Source organism: Oncorhynchus masou, chromosome 2 (assembly GCF_036934945.1).
Source record: "Oncorhynchus masou masou isolate Uvic2021 chromosome 2, UVic_Omas_1.1, whole genome shotgun sequence".
Taxonomy (NCBI): Eukaryota; Metazoa; Chordata; class Actinopteri; order Salmoniformes; family Salmonidae; genus Oncorhynchus; species Oncorhynchus masou.
Window position 1 is genome coordinate 35,078,921 of NC_088213.1, and position 21,154 is coordinate 35,100,074.

General features: G+C 45.5%; 1 protein-coding gene and 1 long non-coding RNA gene across 4 annotated transcripts in view; both read right to left on the reverse strand.

The window, feature by feature from the left end:
• Positions 1-2,020: 2,020 nt before the first annotated feature.
• Positions 2,021-3,430, reverse strand: LOC135504024 (uncharacterized). Its single transcript, XR_010450056.1, has 2 exons — positions 3,091-3,430; positions 2,021-2,398 (listed from the first exon to the last, which is right to left on the reverse strand). It is a non-coding gene; the product is annotated as an uncharacterized LOC135504024 (long non-coding RNA).
• A 170-nt stretch (positions 3,431-3,600) lies between these two features.
• LOC135503838 (AT-rich interactive domain-containing protein 3B-like) overlaps positions 3,601-21,154 on the reverse strand; it is a 67,038-nt gene continuing 49,484 nt past the window's right edge. Inside the window, exons 5-10 of one of the 3 annotated variants that reach the window (XM_064922001.1) lie at positions 12,181-12,364; positions 10,147-10,400; positions 8,441-8,710; positions 7,683-7,724; positions 7,488-7,580; positions 3,601-7,406 (exon numbers count right to left, since the gene is read on the reverse strand). In XM_064922001.1, coding sequence (XP_064778073.1) covers positions 7,222-7,406; positions 7,488-7,580; positions 7,683-7,724; positions 8,441-8,710; positions 10,147-10,400; positions 12,181-12,364 — 1,028 coding nt within the window. In that variant the 3' untranslated portion in view covers positions 3,601-7,221. Of the gene's footprint in view, positions 7,407-7,487; positions 7,581-7,682; positions 7,725-8,440; positions 8,714-10,146; positions 10,401-12,180; positions 12,365-21,154 lie in introns of all 3 variants that reach the window. The other 2 variants (XM_064921993.1, XM_064922009.1) reach the window with 2 other exon arrangements.

Sequence of the window (21,154 nt, forward strand, 5' to 3'; positions counted from 1 at the left end):
GACCACAGACCAGTTCTCAGTTTCTATGCTTCCTGGCTGATGTTTTGGTCACTTCTGAATGCTGGCGATGCTTTCACTCGTGGTAGCATGAGACTACAACCCACACAAGTGGCTCAGGTAGTGCAGCTCATCCAGGATGGAACATCAATGCGAGCTGTGGCAAGAATGTTTGCTGTGTCTGTCAGCGTAGTGTCCAGAGCATGGAGGCGCTACCAGGAGACAGGCCAGTACATCAGGAGACGTGGAGGAGGCCGTAGGAGGGCAACAACCCAGCTGCAGGACCGCTACCTCCGCCTTTGTACAAGGAGGAGCACTGCCAGAGCCCTGCAAAATGACCTCCAGCAGGCCACAAATGTGCATGTGTCTGCTCAAACGGTCAGAAACAGACTCCATGAGGGTGGTATGAGGGCCCGACGTCCACAGGTGGGGGTTGTGCTTACAGCCCAACACCGTGCAGGACGTTTGGCATTTGCCAGAGAACACCAAGATTGGCAAATTCGCCACTGGTGCCCTGTGCTCTTCACAGATGAAAGCAGGTTCACACTGAGCACATGTGACAGACGTGACAGAGTCTGGAGATGCCGTGGAGAACGTTCTGCTGCCTGCAACATACTCCAGCATGACCGGTTTGGCGGTGGGTCAGTCATGGTGTGGCATTTCTTTGGGGGGCCGCACAGTGCTCGCCAGAGGTAGCCTGACTGCCATTAGGTACCGTGATGAGATCCTCAGACCCTTTGTGAGACCATATGCTGGTGTGGTTGGCCTTGGGTTCCTCCTAATGCAAGACAATGCTAGACCTCATGTGGCTGGAGTGTGTCAGCAGTTCCTGCAAGAGGAAGGCATTGATGCTATGGACTGGCCCTCCTGTTCCCTAGACCTGAATCCAATTGAGCACATCTGGGACATCATGTCTCGCTCCATCCACCAACGCATCACAGACTGTCCAGGAGTTGGCGGATGCTTTAGTTCAGGTCTGGGAGATCCCTCAGGAGACCATCCGCTACCTCATCAGGAGCATGCCCAGGCGTTGTAGGGAGGTCATACAGGCACGTGGAGGCCACACACACTACTGAGCCTCATTTTGACTTGTTTTAAGGACATTACATCAAAGTTGGATCAGCCTCTAGTGTGGTTTTCCACTTTAATTTTGAGTGACTCCAAATCCAGACCTCCATGGGTTGATAAATTTGATTTCCATTGATCATTTTTGTGTGATTTTGTTGTCAGCACATTCAACTATGTAAAAGAAAAAAGTATTTAATAAGAATATTTCATTCATTCAGATCTAGGTTGTGTTATTTTAGTGTTCCCTTTGTTTTTTTGAGCACTGTATATAACATCACTAAATTCTAAAAAACGCCAGTAATGTACATCGTACCAGCTCCTTCCTGGCCCCAAAAGAAAAACAAGCCTTATGCCAGTAATAAAAACCTATTCTCAGTCTGAGCTTCCTTATAAAGTTATCTACATGCACAGTCAAGCTCAGCTTATCATCAAACCACACACCCAAACATTTGTACACTTTAACGTACTCTATAGTATGTCCAGCCAATGATAGCAATGATATGATTAGTAACATGCCTGACATTTGAATATACCATGCATTTTGTTTTACACATTTTGAACCAGTTTTAAATCATTCAGATTATGTGGTATGATGTTAAATGCTCTTTAGGCATTTTCAAAAGCTAAACTACTACCACTTGAATAGAGAACAGTATCATCTGCATAAAAATAAACATCTGCTGTTTCAATAAGATCCCCCAATGTTGTTGATATACAAAATTAACAACAGTGGGCCCATAACAGAACCTTGCGGAACACCTGAGCACACGTCTATGGACTCAGATTTACAACCATCCGCCATTACACATTGTGTACGATTTGATAGGTAATTTATAAACCAATCTAGAGCATGGCCAGTAACTCCACAACATTTTAACCTTTGCACTAACACAGCATAGTCCACGGTGTCAAAAGACAAATCAAAAGACAAATCAATAAAGACAGATACACAGTGTAACATCTTATCAAGAGCACAACGGATGTCATTTAAAATCTTTAATGTTGCTGAAACAGTGCTGTGTCCAGACCTAAAACCTGATTGCATTCCATTTAAGATGTTGTTTTCTTGGAAGTAGGCTTTTAGCTTCCTACTAAGGACTCCAGTACCTTAGGCAGTACAGACAATTTTGATATGAGTCGATAGTTGTCCAGTAGCGAAGGATCTCCACCTTTCAGGATAACTTGGGGATTTCCTTAACATCAAGCGTGACGTTAAAAATACATGTTAAGGGGGGAGCAATGATGTCTGTAGCTAGGTGCAGGAAGCGGGGGTCTAGTTCATCAGAGCCAAGGAATTTCTTTCCATCAATTTCTTTCAGGGCTCGACACACTTCTGAAACAAAGAAGGATGAAAAGGGGAACCTGGTGAAGGAGTGCACAGGGGTGTGAGGTAAATTCATAGGGGGCTCACTTATACCTTTGACGTTTTCAAATAAACTGTCTGCATCTAAAAAAAATGCTGATTCAAGGCTTTCAAAACAGAGGTTCTCTCAGTTACAATATGTGTGTCTAACAAGAATTGCTTGGGAAGCTGTGTATCTTTTTTGCACTCCAAACCTTTCACCACTTGCCAGAATTTGGATGGATTATTTAAATTATGTGAAGTAGATTTCAGGTAGTGGTCTGCTTTCAATTTACGGATCATAGCCACACCCATATTCTGAAGACGTTTAAAAGCCATCCAATCATCTGCCAAATCAGTCCCTCTTGCTTTAGCCCACATAGTATTTCGTTCCCTTATGATTTTTGTAAGTTCCTTAGTAAACCAAGGGTTCTCTCTGCCCTTAATCATGAATTTAAAAAAGGGGCATGCCTATTGCATACATCCTGGAATGCGTCGTGTAAGTAAGAAAAGACTAGTTGAACATCAGGGATTAATTCCAGTCTATTCCATTCAATGCTAGATACATCATGTAAAAAACCTTGAATATCAAACCGCTTCCAGTTTCTTTTCGTAATGACACGTGGATATTTCTTAGGAATTTTATCATCTCTCATACAGGCAATAGCACAGTACATACATACCCCAACCAGAAGCCATGGATTATAGGCAACATCCGCACTGAGCTAAAGGCTAGAGCTGCCTCTTTCAAGGAGCGGGACTCTAACCCGGAAGCTTATAAGAAATCCCGCTATGCACGCCGACGAACCAACAGGCAGGCAAAGGACTAAGATTGAATTGAAGACTGGCTCTGACGCTCGTCGGATGTGGCAGGACTTACAAACCATTACAGACTACAAAGGGAAGCACAGCCGAGAGCTGCTGAGTGACACGAGCCTACCAGACGAGCTAAACTACTTATATGCTCGCTTCGAGGAAAATAACTCTGAAACATGCATGAGAGTACCAGCTGTTCCGGAAGACTGTGTGATCACGCTCTCTGCAGCCGCTGTGAGTAAGACCTTTAAACAGATCAACATTCACAAGACCACAGGGCCAGACGGATTACCAGTACGTGTACTGCGAGCATGCGCTGACCAACTGGCAAGTGGAAGGAAATTCAAGCCACACTTCACAAAAACCACACACACAGATAAGATATAAAGTAAAACTTTATCATGACATACAAGTTTAAAGCCCTGAGAACCATATCTTTATATTACTAATGTGAACAAAACTGAATGTCAAAATCACTTTGGAAAAGTGCTCCTCTTTTAAATACAATCAGCACAAACCAGTTTTACAAGCATTTACGTTGTCCCAATTTTGTTTTAATCAAAAGAGAAAACTATAATATCATTACCATGTCCATAATAATAACAGTACAAAAATATGCACAAACCTCACAGATTTATATACGGAGCATTGTACAAGCCAAAAACAACATAGAATTGATAAATGAGGTATTCAATAACCACTTGCATATGCACTTGTATTACACAGATCAGGTTAGATTTAAATAATAAAAAAATCTAATAAAATCCAAACCATCCAGGGACAAGGTTCTGCAGACTTTCAACTTCACAGTTTCTTGAGTGATGTGACCTTGCCTGCAACTGATGACAAAAATCAAAAAGCGACAAAAACCGAACCAGTCTAAAATAGCATTTAGCGAGTCAGTTGAGACAGATTTTGGGTCATCCAAGATTTGAATGTGTCCCTCAGTATACATGCCAATTGCATAACTTCAATATCAAATGCAACAATGACAGCAGCCCAATGCCCCGAGGTAAGAGGTGGGGGTCTTCAAGAGCTCTCTCACACACACACCAACAATTGTAGCCCACATAAGCCTGAGCTGTAAATTGAATTCCCAGTAAATGTGGTTTTAACTTGTTTCCCACCCTTGTCATGGTGTGGTATTAGAGAACAGCACCACCTGCAGTCTCCTACATGGCATTACATGGTTGTTACACACCCTCCTCTAGCATATTCTGAACTTGCTCTCACACTCATACACACACTCCCCCTCTCTCATGCAAAGGCTGTAAGGATACACTGTCAGACAGTCATTGACTAGACTGATTGGAAAAAACAGAAATGTCCGTTTCTAAAACGAGAGAAACGAAAAAGGGTTTTTGTGACACCACCTAAGTGATCAAGCTAATTCGGTCCATCAGAAGAAGAAAAATCAACACAAATAAATAGCATACCTTGGTTTTGAAACCAATAACATGATTTATGAATGCCTTAATGCCTGACTGAATTCATAAAGATCATGGATATATAGTTTACTCTTCAAAGGATTAAGCTTGAAGATAAAACAGTCATTCCTAGCAGAGAGTCCTGAAAGGTTCACTGTTCTCTCACAGCTGATTTTAAGGCAGCATGTGGACATAATATTTCATCACGATTGCAGGTGTCTCTTTAGTCATTGTATATATGTTGTGGTGGTCCTGTAATCCTGGTCGGTGGTCTGCACCGCAAAAAGTCCACAAAAGCCAACAAATAACAGCTAAAACACAGCTTACTAAAAGCAACAAGGCCCACCTCAGAGATTACAGGAGATCAGGGGTGAAAGGTTTAGAAACAGTTAAATGCCTCACAGATAATGCTAGAAATTAATTTCATTCAAATCATGTTCTATTAAAAAATGCAGAGTAATTACCTGAACAGTTTGAGAATGGAAATACTGTAACTGTGGATGTGTCTGAGAAATTTGTGAGGCCTGAACTTTGAATTGAGACAGAAACCAGTTGTCAAAACAGCTACCCTTTCTGTCTTATTCAATGTAGAGATTAGGCCAAAGGGCCTTGTGTGTCATGCACTGTTCACTGCAGCATAACTCACTGAGGTATATCCCTGGTATGTCAGGTGATGGGTGCCCATGCCAGGCAGAACCATACCGGGCCCAAGACACAATCACAGGTAGACAAATGTCTGATTAAGAAGCTAAGGAAAGCAACATGACCAGAGCTGACAACTTTAACAGTATGGACTATAGAAGATGGGCGAGCATAGAACCCATTCTTTACTCCACTGTATCCTACCTAGTGGTTCAACTAGCCTATTCAGCTAACCCACAGCAGCTAGCCCATAACAGCCTGGGCAGGAGACAGGGCTAGTCTTTGGTATTCAGCTGTGCAACGGCCAGAGGCTACCACACAGCAGAGGATTACGGTGTAAAATACTGGCCACCTGATTGTACACATGCAGAGCAATACTGTTAAATAGGTTTTGTCTCATAAAATGCAGTATGAAGTAAACCAAACAAATACAGAGAAAACCGGAGGAGAGCAAGCCCATCCCAGTTCAGCTTGGTATAATAATGTGTCCCCAAGAAAACCCAGTAGTCAAGTCTACGTATGTAGTCCAGCATTCGGGAGGGGTCCACTCCTGTGGACCGTTGCTCGTCGCAGGGACTCAAACCACCAGGTCAAGTCATGCTGGCTTTGCAGCAATGAGGTATGTAGTGTACGTCTCCTTCTAGAGAGTCTGAGGTAATCTTTGAAGACAGTCTGTTAGACTTGCGCATTCTTTCGGTGGAATCCTTTTTTAAATGACAAAGCGAGTCCATAATAAGAGACTTCACTATGCTTCCTGAGAAAGGGCCCTCTCCCACACGGAGAGGTGAATATGAGGTTTGAAAAGGTATGTGGTTAGAACACTTCAGGTCTTGTCTGCCAGTGTTGGAGGAAAACCATTGATGGGTGATTTGTCTCTCCTCTCTGTTGAATTGAACTAGAGACACACACTGATCCCAGAGCAGGGACTAGAACACCTTCACTACCTTTCTGATTATTAGATAGATCCGGGGTGGTGAGATTGGGGCTTGCTAGTCCTAAACAGATAGACGGATCAGTCAGTTCTTATGACCTCATACCGTGTGTGAAAAAATATCCAAAGCTAATTCTGATCCTCAAAGCCCTTTAGACACATTGCCCATCAGTTTCTTGTGTTAGATTGAAGATTAAGTACATCATTCCAAATAGGCTGAATGAGGGGGTGACTCCCTGGTATTGATTGTAGGAGTGACTACTGTATATGAGGTATTACATGGCGATCTGTAGGATCAATAAAGTAGTGCACTCAGAAGCAAAAAGGCTACGGCCCGTCGTCATGGCAACTCGAGCGTTGTGATAGGGTTACGGTATGAATGCGTAGGAGGTGTGCTGAGGTGAGTGAGGTTCCGTTGTGAAATTCCCAGAAATTCCCCTGATTTCAACAAGATCAAAAAGGATACAAAAATAAAGTTAATTCAGGTGAAGTATACCACAGCTCCTGAGGTAAAGATACCACTGCAGGTTACTTGATTTGAGGTATGTAAAAAGATAACTAAAAAAATAGTATTAATAATAATAATAATATTAATTTGAAAAAACTAAAATCAAAAAAACAAAAAGCCAACAAACAAACAAAATAAAACTCTTCAAGTTCAGTTGTGAACACCTGTCAGTGGGTTTTGGCTGAGCTCTGATTGTGTTTAGCATGTGTTTGGGATAAGAGTGTCTGTGTGCTGGGTGTCTGTGAAATGCATGTGTGTATGTGTACATGTGTGTAAAATGCATAGGTGTGTGTGTGTTCATGTTCTCTTGAGATGTAATTGGGTGTGTGAATTGTGTATTCATAAACGGGTAGCCAAGGTTGACAGGAGCAATGAGGTATTTGTTGTGCACCAGTTTCTTTTTTTCTTATCGATTTATCAATGTACTGTATTCATGCTAGGCCTCGGTGTTGATGAAAAGCCTAGAGAGTGGGTTGTAGGGCGGCCTGAGCTAAGGGGAGCCACTGGTGGAGGGCTCGGCTGAGCAAGGCCCCTTGGAAGAAGAGGAAGAGCTGGGACTGTGGCTGTGGGCAGAGGTGGCAAACCCAAACCCAGCGCTGGGTCCAGCAGGGGGCACTGTTGCTGCAGTGGACACGCTAGTCCCTGGTGCGCCTGACTTCTGTGCAAACAGGGTTCCTACAGGACAGAAGAACAAACAGAATATTACAGCAAGATAAACAACACAACCAAATCCGTTTATTTCTTACACACACACACCTGAATAGAGTGTGCCGTTGACCTCCACAGACACACTGATGCTAGCAGATCCATTGGTGGAGATGCTCAGAGCCATATCCTGCTGCTTCTCATCTGGAAAGAAAGAGGAAGAGGAAGTGTAAACCAGTGTGGGCAGAAAGCAGAATCAGGTACTGTACAATAGCATGCAGTAAGTGAGAATTGGGTGTCACGAACATTTCCTTGTGGGTGTCTTGCAGCATACATCTGCATAACCCACTGAGGAGAGAGAAACACAATCATGTCACAGTGACCCCAGGAAAACCCAGGAAAACATTCTGCACTTCCCCTCTCAAAGCTTTTCTTGTGTAGCAGTCATAATGCGTTGATTGTTGTACTCTCACACACACATTCAACACCCATACAGGCTGAACCTCTACTGTGTGTGTGTGTGTGTGTGTGTGTGTGTGTGTGTGTGTGTGTGTGTGTGTGTGTGTGTGTGTGTGTGTGTGTGAGAGAGAGAGAAAGAGAGACATGGGGAATAACCAGCATGTGATAACATTAAGGCACCAAACAAAGCATGTGTTATGACATATATACAAACAGCCCGAAGCTGAGCTGAAGAGGCACAGGTCAGTGAGTCAGCTAGCAGAGTGGGCTGAAAGCCTTTATCTCTGTTGTGCAGTGACCGCTGCGTTGCCTTTATAATGGCTTCTAAATGTCATCCTCCTCTATCTCACGGGGGAGCGGAGGGAAGCTGGTGTAGGCTGTGCGTTTTTTCATGGTGCTCAGAGAGTCAGGCATTGAGGGAGCTTCAGTGTACATCACTAGTCTACTTAAATGTATGCGTTTCCTTGAGAAAATGATTTCTAGTGCATATCAGGCAATTACTCCAATCTCGAAAACGTATGGAATGTACTGCATGTGTCGGATACAAACTGACTATGATATGTAACTGTATAGAGTGCCCAGGGGGAGTCAGCCTGGGCACGTACCTCTAGCGGTGGTGTTGTTGCCCAGGCGCAGGTTCATGGGGACCTGGGAGGCCATGGCAAGTAGGTTGTGTTGGAAGGCCTGCTGCATCAGACGCTGCTGCTGCTCCTCTGCCAGGCGTGCCATCTTCCTCTCAGGGCCCTCGCCAGTCTCCAGCTTCTCCCTCAGCTGCTCCAGAGTGGCAGCCCGCGCCAGCCCTGCCACCTGCTGCTGCCCCAGCGACAGGGACATGGAGGTACCACGAGCTGCTGCCATCACGGAGGGGGTGACCTCTTCTAAAGAGAGGCAGGGTAGGAGAGGTAGGATATGTTACTTTCATGGAAACAAAATGAGAATAAATTTCAGTATTGTAAAATATGAAGAAAATATTTGATAAAATGGCAATTTAATGTGGTAAAATGAGGCCAAAGAAAGGGAGGGAGATCTGTTGAAACAATAACTACCTCTTTTAGAAAAAAAAACCCCAAAAAACACAGCAATTATGTGGGCAGTATTTTCTGTAACTGAGCAGCATTCCAATAACATCAAAGGTAAGATCAGATAAGAAAAACAGGTAATGGTAGTGATCCAGCCAGATCCTATTGATGAGGACAGACAGCTGTAATCCAGGCTGGCCGTAAAGTGTCCTGCTGTCTGTGGGAAACATGTTATTAATCAGTAGTAAATGGTTAAGAGACAGTGAACAGCCCAGGGTCAAACCCTCAGTCACACTCAGTCGCTTTGATCACAAAGGGAGTGCATAGCACATTGATCGTCACACAATCTACAGTACAATACACACTGGAGAACAGTGGAGGCTGTTGAGGGGAGGATGGCTCATACTAATGGCTGAAATGAAAGGAATGGCATCAAACACATGGAAACCACATGTTCTGTACTTTTACCCCTTTTTCTTCCCAATATCGTGGTCTCCAATTGGTAACTACAGTCTTGTCCCATCGCTGCAACTCGGGAGAGGCGAAGGCCAAGAGCCATGCGTCCTCCGAAACACAACCCTGCCAAGCCGCACTGCTTCTTGACTGCCAGGCGCACCAATATGCTGGCTCATGGGTCTCCCAGTCACTGCCGGCTGTGACACAGCCTGGGACCGAACCCAGGTCTGTAGTGACGCCTCAAGCACCGCAATGCAGTGCCTTAGACCGCTGCGCCACTCAGGTGGTGGAAACCATGTGTTTGATGTATTTGATACCATTCCGCTCCAGCCATTTCCACGAGCCCGTCCTCCCCAATTAAGGGGTCACCAACCTCCTGTGCAGCAGATATTACATAACACAAAGCCTGCCAATGAGTGTGAAGTGTGTAAAGTACAACATACTTCTGTAAATGACCATTAAGAAATCAGAGCATTTCTTCTTGTAATACTTGTACTGTACATAATGTCTGACTCTCTACAGTCTGTAGGCTGTGGTGTCTAATCCTATCCAGACAATGAAAGAAAATGATCCTGTAGTTCCTAACCATTGCGACAGAGAGCGCTAAGGCACTATGGATATTTGTTGAGGGTTGCGCTCCGATCAGTCCGATGCGCAAACCCGGAGCACAACTCTCACTTCTATCTTATTTGAACCCAATAGAGAACATGGTCTTTCTTTTCCTTTTGTCAAGATGCCTACTGTGTGTTTAGGCTATATCTTAATTCCAGTATTTATTTGAATTAATTATTTATTTCCAGTTTCTTTTGAGAAGTTGCTGATCCTTTAATACTCACCTTTTTTGAGAGAGTGGACGGGTGAGGCCAGCAGGCCGTTGAGGCTCCCAGCGGCTCCGGCACCCAGTGCAGACAGGTGCATCTTGGGAGGGGAGAGGATGTGAGGGGCTGTGCTGGGGGAGAAGCGGAAGAGGCTGCTGCTGTAGCTGGGGCGACGGCCCTCCCGGCGGTTACTGTCGATGGCGGCCTGAAGCTCGCCTGGCGAACTTAGACCTTTCCTCTCACACTCAAAGGGATACAGGTACTTCATGTACCTGAATGAGACAAACATTATGATATAAGATAAGATATGCAATTTAGCAGACCAAAGCGACTTACAGTCATGCGTGAATACATGGGTCTTCAGATCAGAGTACACACACACACATTATATATGCAAACGTATGTGGACACCCCTTCAAGTTAGTGGATTTGGCCATTTCAGCCACACCCGTGGCTAACAGGTGTATAAAATCTAGCACACAGCCACACAATCTCTATAGACAAACATTGGCAGTAGAATTGCCTTACTGAAGAGCTCAGTGACTTTCAACGTGGCACCGTCATAGGATGCCACCTTTCCAACAAGTCAGTTCGTCAAATTTTTGCCCTGTTAGAGCTACCCCAGTCTACTGTAAGTGCTGTTATTGTGAAGTGGAAACGTCTAGGAGCAACAACGGCTCAGCCGCGAAGTGGCAGGCCACACAAGCTCACAGAAAGAGTCCGCTGTGTGCTGAAGCAGGTAGTGGGGTTGCAACATTCACTACTAAGTTGCAAAATGCCTTTGGAAGCAACGTCATCACAAGAACATTGGGAGCTTCATTATACCGATTTCCATAGCCAAGCAGCCGCACCCAAGCCTAAGATCACCATGAGCAAAGCCAAGAATTGGCTGAAGTGGTGTAAAGCTTGCCGCCAATGGACTCTGGAGCAGTGGAAACGTGTTCTCTGGTGTGATGAATCACGCGTCACCAACTGGCAGTCTGAAATCTTAACGCTACAGCATACAATGACAATCTAGACAATTCTGTGCTTCCAACTTTATGGCAACAGTTGGGGAAGGCCCTTTCCTGTTCCAACATGACAATCCCCCTGTGCTCAAAACATAAATGCTTTGTCAAAATCAGTGTGGAAGATCTTGACTGGCCTGCACAGAGACCTGACCTCAACTCCATCGAACACCTCTGGTATGAATTCGAACGCCGACAGCAAGCCAGGCCGAATCGTCCAAAATCAGTGCCCGAACTCACTAATGCTCGTGGCTGAATGTAAGCAAGTCCCCGCAGCAATCTTCCAACATCTACTGGAAAGCCTTCCAAGAAGAGTGGAGGGCGGGGACCAACTCCATGTCAATGCTCATGACTTTGGAATGAGATGTTCGATGAGCAGGTGTCCACATACTTTTGTTCAGGTAGTGTAGATGCAGTGGCAGAGAGGTCAAAGTGTTACCTAACAGAGACCATGGTATGTAACAGCCTGTGAGCGTTCAGTAGCAGCAGCAGCATGGGTATTTTTCCACCCCATAAAAATGTATAAAAGCGAAGAGCATAATAGAGAGAAAGAGAACACTGAGGATCAATACGGAGTGAAGAGCACTATCCATTAGATAAGACCAGTGGACCGTTGCTGCTGGAGAGAACAGGCAGGCTGATTAGGCTAGCATTAAAAATACATAAAAGGTTCATTAAGGCTCTCTGGTATACAGGCAGTAGTATAGAGCTAAAGCCCTACACAGGGGCTTACAGAACGCAGAGCGCTCGCCCCTCAGTGAAAGTCCACCTCAATTGCTGTGAACTCTGACCCAAATCTCATCACAAAATCTACTGGATCAATGGTGATGTAATGGCTGGAGGATGGAATGCAGCGAGAGAGAAGGTGAGTAGTTAAGAGGGATGCACGCACACACACACACACACACACACACACACACACACACACACACGGTCAGGATGAATGGACACATGCAAACAGACACACACATAGACGTCATAGAAAGAGACACACATCATAGGGACACACGACTAAGCAGAATGGGGTAGAGAGAGAGAGACTTACTGTGTGCGGAGGGTGAAGGCAGCAGAGGTGATAGAGGTGGGCAGGCTGAGGCCCTTGGTGATCTCTCTCCAGATCTTCTTGTTGATGACCTCCACCAGGCCGCCCTTCTCTGTCACCAGCTTGTAAAGCATGTACAGGTCCAGAACCTGCTTGGCCATGATGGGGATGCGGTTCACTGGAGTCCCTGAAGGTAGAACCACATGCATCAATATGGATCCAAATATCCTGTTGACGTTACATTGCTGAAGGAGCTGGAATGGTGTGGGTGAGGAGGCTTGTTGCACGTTTTAACAACCTGAAAACTACCTAAACTGTTATTTTTAAAACTCAATATTGTCATAGCACTGTAACATGCTTCCAACAGTTAATGAAAGTACATTTTCACCCCCCATGGTTTGCTGAAACAAATACACAGGTGATATCGTTACTGCCCTCGGTGACAGAGGCCCATAACTCAAAGAGCCGGTTGAATTAGACTGGGAAATGTAAACACATCGGTATAAAATGACAAAGAGAACATATTAGCCAAGTTAAGGCAAAAACAGTTTGACCTGGAAAGAGGGATTTGCAAACAACAAAGTGAACCTGCTCCAGACTTTTGATACAGATGCATTAATCTGGTTAACAGCTTATCTGCAGTAAAGCGTGTAGAAAGTGTGTGTGTCGGGGGAGGGAGGGAGGGGCGGGGCGGGGAGGTGGAGCCTAGCCCTGGCCTAGTGTGCACCAGCATCAAAAAAGTGCTACTCTCCAGCCCAGATAGGGGTTGTAGGTCTGCTAATCCTTGGGCTTGGGGGGGGGGGGGGGCATGGTTAGCCCGGTATAATGAAGCTCATTTAGAGGATTGTGGAGAGTAAATCCACACCCCTCGGCTGTTAGCTGTTGTGCCAGTGCTGCCTGGGGCCTGGTGCTGAGTGGCTGCTGGGCAGAGAGGACAGACAGCCTGAAGCCAGGCCAGCTTTGTGGCACGATGGTTAATAGCAGCCAATCCTCCCAGCCTCCGCAGGCTGCTAGCTAACCTGGAATAAGACCCATTAATGTTGTTTTTTTTTTTAAATAGCAATGTGATCGGGCCAGGAGGAGATAAGCCCTGGTCCTGATTCAATGTCTCAAGTTAGCAGCAGACCAGTCCTCCGAGGCACAGATTGTCTTTAATTAAACCATTAGAATCATTGGCTCTGACTGGAGGACACATGGGCTAGCTTGTGTAAGTGTTGCTAGCTAACTCTGAGGCGGGGTGTAGCTGTAGAGGCATTACCTCTCATCTCATGTCAGAGAGGAACAGAGAAATCAAAATCCCTATTCCTACAAGACAGTGGGAAGTCTCAGCTTTTCCCAGAATTCCACATTCTGATTTCAAGAGACAATTAACAGACTACTTTTGCCAAAATAGCCACGTTCTATAGTACAGTAGTAGTAGTAATAATAAATAAAACACATCTGAAAGGAGAAAGACATTTCACAAAACTAGGGTACAATATACACATAATATAACATTAACTACAGATTGTACATGGCTGCTATGACATAATATCAGTTCCCTGTAAGATTAAGGAAGTGCCAACAGCCCAGTAATGTGTCCGGAGTCCTGTCTCTCTGCGTGGTGGATGAGATGACATCAGGCAGGATGTTTGATTAGCACAGAGAGCAGTGTCACTACCACCAGCCACCACACAGCCCAGCCCAGCACAAAGAGAGAACAGACAGAGAGACACAGAGACAGAGAGAGACACAGAGAGACAGACACAGAGAGAGAGACAGAGACAGACAGAGACAGAGAGAGAGAGAGGCCGGGTAGAGGGTAGATAGATCAGGAGCCAGTAGCCCTGTGCTTCCAGAACATACAGCCTATCAAAAGCAGCAGGAATGTGGTGTAAAAAGGCCAGCCTGAGCCCTGGTCAGGCCACAGTTATTTAATGCAGCGCTGCAAGGACATCAATCCTGCATCAAACAATTAGTACAACTGCAGGGGTCAAAGGTTGGCCAGGGGTTATTGATGTCTGAATTAAAGTGCAGGTCAGCAGGAAGCCGTTTTCATACACAGCCAGCCGTATGTCCCCCTGGACAATGAGGCCAGAACAGATAAGCACAATAGACCTGACCTGCACTGACAACCCAGCATTTAGGCTTTAATTCACACCAATGCCTCTATTCCATTCCAGGAGACTAATATCAATGTCAGGAAGAGGACCATCAGGAAGCGATGTATAGAAAGAAGCGAATCAGTATTTTAAATTTAGACAATAGATTTATACTCTGAATTTGTAATAAATACAAACACTACAATAAACCTAACGGTACAATAAACCTAATGGTACAGAATCAAATGAACACGTTTCAACAGGATCTGATGAAATGTGAGCAAACTGCAACACCCCATTTACGAATATGATTAAATGACGTAATTAACCAAAGCCCCTTCAGCTGGACTGGAGGAGATAGAGAAACATTAGTGAGAACTAACAACCCACCAGTCTTTGGTGAGAAACATCTGCTCCAGCTCTTTTAGGCCTGTGGGCACAATCACTTTAAACACCTCATGTTTAATCTGGGAAACCCAACCCCCGAGTCAGTCGATGTAGAAATGAGTAGCAGAGCAGAGTAGCCATGATAGCAGGCCACAGAACAGCTGAAGCATTAGCTCAAGCTAGCGTTAATGCTGGCCACTATTGGCTGCTTTCCCTCAAAGGGCAGCAGGGATTTGTCCACAGCAGCACCGAAACAATTTGTAATTGGCTACAGGCTTCACCTCCCATCGTCCTTTGCCCTGGACTGATTTTCCCCCTGGGACAAGGCCATCAGGAGGCAAGTGATTAATGGCTGTGGAGGTCAGGGGTCATGGTGGTGGGAAGTGCTGTGGTGGTGAAGGCTCCCTGAGCCACTCCCTAACTCCTTCCTCCAGTCGTGGTACTTCCAGTGTTCAGACAGGGCCAGGGCCCAACCGAGAAAGGCCCCCAGGAGGCACCCCACTGGGAGGGAGTTACAGTACAGTAATTGAGGTATTATTTTCAGTAGTGAGCACAGTCCAGCTTAGAAGACATTATGCTGGATAGAGAACAAGACCGAAAGAGAGACTGAGACCAGCCTACTGCAGTCTAAACCAGTCAAATCAGTGAGTCACAGTTCCAGGATTGAAAAAACACACCAATGAGACGGGTGTTGAAGCATCCCCTCATCACATGATAGGTTTAACCCCCTTCACCATCCACACTGCTCCCTACAGTTCCAATCATGCGTTCCATCTCCGTGAGACAAAAAACAAGTTCATTACATGATGATCACTGACCAATTATTTTGTAAAACAGCTGTCTGCATTAAAGAGTTCTATAATAAATAAATGATATATAGCTGATTTCACATTACTGGCACTCCAGCTGACAGGGGCTGGGGAGAAGAGACAGGAAATGCATTTTCTACAGAATGTGCTGCCACGAGGTGTGGGGTTTCACTACCATCCTGCTCCACCTCTTCGGAAGTGAGGGAGGAGGAAAAGAGGAAGGAAAGAGAGGATGGAGAGAGGTGAGAGAGAGACAAGGACAGGCAGGAGCGCATTTATAAGCCCATCATTATCTAAAGGATATATTGCTTTCTGTGGAACCCCCATGCTCTGAGAGTGAAGGAGCAGATGAGGTGGATGGGACAGCCAGCTGGATAAAGCCTGGATTACTGCTATAAAAAAAGGTGTCAGCCAAAACACAAATGGCCTCTCCCTCATGTCAGTGTCTGAGTCCTTTCAGATGATCACCCTCCCCCCAAACCCCTTTGGATCCCAACCCACCACCAGCAATATCCAAGATTAGACCAAACAAGGGCCTGCAGCTCCCCAACACTGTTTTGTTCTGCCTCAGACCCACTACAGTCCACAAGCAGCCCTTACTGCTCCTGCTGGATGTTTAGTTTACCCAGGGACCCACGGCCATTTGGTTTACATGTTCATATGTCGAGCCTGGTATTGTCAGGGCCTGCTATGCTGCTGCTGGAGCAGTGTTTGTTTGATTTTCAATGCCGGGCCGAGGGACATAGAAGGTAAAGTCCAACGACGGTATGGAATTCTTCATCTATCTTTAGTCTGGGGAGAGCCATTCATATGCATCACATGACTGACCAATTCAGATCAAGTGGTATGGAACACGTACGTGGACACACAGCAGCCAACCAGCCCTCCTATCTATAGCGAGAGTTAAGATCACCCCCTATATATGTAGGAGGCCAATAACACCAAACAGGCAGGGATATAAAAGCACAGCTGGGAGGGGGGGTAGTGTCTCATGACAAACCATGAAAAATAAACCCCACAACAAACATTTGAGAAGTAAAATTACAAAGAGACCTTCCATTATATGTTAAACTCAGTACACAACATGTAAATCACTAGATTGAGGCCTGGGAACAAGAGCCTTTTTTATTTATAGGGCAAATCCTTTGATACATCAAGTCTCGTCAATGATAAAAGAACAACAGTAACAACTCACGGAGTAGACCGTGATCTGGCTGCAGTCCAAAATGGGGACGGTAATCTCTCTCTCCTTGGGAACAATTAGTTCAGTAAGAAGATCAGTGATAAAGGGGTGAGAGAAGGAGCAACAGAGAGAGAAACCTGACTCCGTCCTCTCAGGTCATAAAGATGGGTCACAAAGATGGGTCACCTGGTGAATTGGGGGAGGGGGATTGAAAGGGCGGAATGTGGATAGCGTGAAAAGTGAGACTGTAACCCAAATCCCTTTGGTCCCTCGAGGCCAAGCGGGGTCTGGCTTGGACTACTGGCTGACTGGACTATAATCAAGAGTGCATCAGATAAAGAGGTAAACATGGCCCGGTAGACAGAAGAGATCTAGCCCTGATCTCAAATCCCTCAATCTCAACCGGAGATCAAACCATAGCCTACACTTTTACATTTGTATTCAGTTTCAGTAGTCTAATAGCCAAATTGCACTGGCGGGTAAATCTCTGTCAGTTATTTAGTTTTTTAAAGCAAAAATTGGCTTGATGAAATTTGACATGATGAGCACATTACTAGACGGCTTTTTGATCTCCACTGTGCTTCTATGTTTACTCTCCCCGCCAAAATATGAATCGTCATCATTCTCGTCTGAGGTAATCAAGTGAGACACGTCTGAAATCAGCTGCTCCTCAAATAACAATAGAGCAGTGACCACAGAGGCACAGAGGTGGTCAACTAGAACAGGGCTGGTTTAGAGGGCAGGTAGGGGACAGAAACCTCTCCACCGGCAGGTGGACCATTGACAGGGCCTCAGTGGACCTCTGCTCCCCCCCACTCCTCACTTTATTTCATAGATAACTGCTCCCAATCAATGGACACCCAGATTGACAGATAAAGCCATCAGCTGGCGAGCCTCATTTGGAGCCCAGCAAGAGATGATCAATACAGGAGCATCAGCTGCTGTGGACTGGGGATAGCATAGGGTCTGGAGGAGAGGAAACCAGGCACCCCTCACAACTCAATACAAAACCCTCTCTATGGTAACTGCTGATTGGAACATTGAGCTGGAATGGAACAGTCTATATACGTGGACCATAGTAGCGTGGGCCGACATTGTAACCTAGAGAAAGCAATAAAAAGGTGCAGGATCGATACTGTACCACTGACTGTGTGCGTAAATGAGTACAACATGCACTAAGGCTCTTTTGAGACATCCTTTATCCCCCGACAGTACAGACATCTGTCATTTCTTGTTTCTCTTGAAAACCCAACGTGTACCAGTACATTACTGAGTCGTATGTAACGGTACTATATACACCATACTGTATGTCAGTGCAGGGCTATTGTGCTGGTGAAGATCTCCTTCAGGGGCCGTTAACTATTTCAGTCCATCCATCACTGGATTGCGATGGAGAGGAATCCCAACTCCAGTGCACACAGAACAGGACACATATGTAGAAATGGACAAAGAGAGAACTATAGAGAGAGAAATACAGAGAGAGAAATATAAATGTTACATTATCGTTACAACGGTCAGATTGAAACTTTGTCAAATAGAGTAGGGAATCGTCACAGCTCCATTCATTTTGTTTCTGTCTGCAACATTTACATCACTGAATACACCCCACAACCAAGTAGATTGATTCAGGAAAGGACAGGAAGAGGTGGGGGTGGGGAGAGGAAGAAAGAAAGACAGACACTAAAACATAAAAGAAGGGCGAGCCCCTGATGGTACCGAAACTAAAAACAAATAGGATGGAGTAGATTCCCATCGAGCTAACATCAGGAAAACCCCAATTTCCTTTGGTTTTGAAGTGGGGAAAAACAGAGGACAGACGGGTCTGCCTGTGGATGAGCCTGCATCTAAATACAGCTTTGTAATTTGGGCGGGCGGGGTTTTAAAATTACCCGAGACAATCTCAGACCTCTAACATATCAACACGCTGACCACATCTTTGATCAAAAAAAGAGAGAAATGTCTGCAGCTAAGAATACTTGTCCTTTTTGGCATCTGTCAAGATTCTATAAGGCATTTATTATAAAGCAGTGGCTCTGACTGCGCTGGGCTGGGGTTGGCCCTGCGGTTCCCACCCTTTCCTCCCTCAGGGGCCCACTCGACTAGCCCATCCCCAGCTCCTGCCTGTCTGGACCAGCCCCAGACCCAAACTGCATCTCAAATAGCACCATATTCCCCATATATTGCAGAACTTTTAACCAGGGCACAGGTCAAAAGTAGTGCTCATAGGGCTCGGGTCAAAAGCAGTAAACTATATAGGGAATAGGGTGCTGTTTGGGACACAGCCCCAGTGTCTGCTCCAGTGACAGATCGCCCATTTCCAGGGGAAATGAAAGACTGTGGCCTTGTTTCCAAACACGCAGGTCTGATGCCTCCCTTCGCTCCACTTCCCCTCTGATGCCTCTGTAGTTGTGGCACCCTCTCCCCTCTCCCCTTTCCCTGTTCCTCCTCTGTCTGTTGGTTACCTTCATCCCTCTTGCAGTCACGTGGCGGCCTTTCCCTAGTCTGCTGTCCGTCAGTGTTCCCCCTATCAAAAAGGCGGGGCACCCCAGTTTTAGGGGCTCATTAATCATTCTCTTCGGGACAGGAGGCCCCTTAATCCAGCCCCTCCCCCTACCGCCTGCCCTGCGCACTACCCTCAGCCCCTATCCCCCACGGTCTTATCAAGTTTCAGTGGCTGTAACTGTAGCACAATAAACAGAGGGAAAATGGGGTGAGGGGAGAAGAGAGGGAAAATGGGGTGAGGGGAGACGAGGGAGGAGGACAGAGGAGAGATTTTCCAGTACCATCACATTTCTATTCTGGTCCCAGTCACTGTTCTTTACAGCCATGTTTCACACACTTCTCACAAGGAGCTGAATCTGTGAGCTAGTCATCTATATAACGTGTTGCTATACTCACGGTTGCTACACTCATGGTTTTGAGTTAGTAGCGTAGTGAAACCAGAATGAAATTCAAATAAATGGTTTCTAAATCAGTGCACCATATGAGTAGCCTGACGTTTTACCACCTCTCAGACCAGCGGGGGAGGTTAGATTCAACAGGTTTGGATTCCGTTGGAAACCATTTTGCTCACACAACACCTACTATAATAGTATGGACAGATGTGCTCATATGAAAGAGCTGGTAAAACTCTCAGGCAAGTCATTTCCAGAAACTGTTAAATGAAAATAAAGCCCTATTAAACAGGCCACAGAATGTTCCCATTGTAGCTCTGCTAAAGTGTGAGTGTGTACAGCACAGCGCGCCTCCCTGTCCTGTATGGTGGGGGGGGGGGGCTCTGTAGCGTGAGTGTTAGCCCTGCTCAGAGTGGTAATGTAATGCATACATGGATCCCCTGGAGCCCATTCGTGGTGTAATTGGTGTGGACAGAGCACTCCGTCTCTGGGTTACTGTTAGGGACTTCGTTGCGTCCACTGTTCCCACGCCGCTACACTACGCAGCCCGGCCGCCAACACGTCGCCAAGCCAACGTGGCCCGGCCCTCAGTAAACACAGCTGACTGACCGACAGCCTGGTAACATTAAGACGATTAGGGCACAACTACTGTCAGCCTCGAGATTCAGTCACTAGCTAATAGGCCTGGCTGTGCTGAGCTGGCCGGCGGAGCTACTGTAGTTCAAAGAGAAGCCTGCCTTCAACAAATCCAAATCAATTCAGAGTTTATTAGTCACATGCACAGGGTCGCAGATGTAATTGCAGGGTACAGTGAAATTCTTAAGCTCAGAGTTCCAACAACACAGGTTAAAAAGAAGTGAATGAAACAATAAAATAATACTAAGTAAAATAACAGAATAGAAAAAGATCACAAGACGACATATATAGTGTACAAAACATTTCCATGACAGACTGACCAGCTGAATCCAGGTGAAAGCTAGGATCCCTTATTGATGTCACTTGTTAAATCCACTTCAAATAAGTGTAGATGAAAGGGAGGAGACAGGTTAAAGAAGGATTTTTAAGTCTTGAGACAATTAAGAAATGGATGTGTGTCATTCAGAGGGTGAATGGGGGTGAATGGACACAAGATTGAAGTGCCTTTGAACAGAGTATGGTAGTAGGTACCAGGCGCACCGGTTTCAGGAAGGTGACTTTTATATTTGGTGTACTCAGTGTATATTTACAACTAGTTTTAAATTCTATACAGCTGCTGCAGTTAAAAGTGGTGATGTGCGTAAACAAGGATACGTGTCCATAGAATGACGAGTGAGTAACAAGAATACATGTCCATTGGGGTTGAGTGAGGGAAACAAGTAGCTGACCAGTGGTGGCTACTCATTATGCAAAACCACCATCAGATCCGTTTCTGTCCCTCTCTCCAGTCCAGTCCTGACTGTTCTGGTTAAATGGCACAGACAAGGCCGGCTTACAGCATTTCAATCTAAATCTTTAATACAGAGGATTTCCCTATAATAACATCTTACTCCAATAGCCAAACAAACCCCCAGCATCAGGTTTTTTGACGCATCAACTTCCTACAGTACACTCGACACTAAACCATGTTTGGGCGATATACAGCCG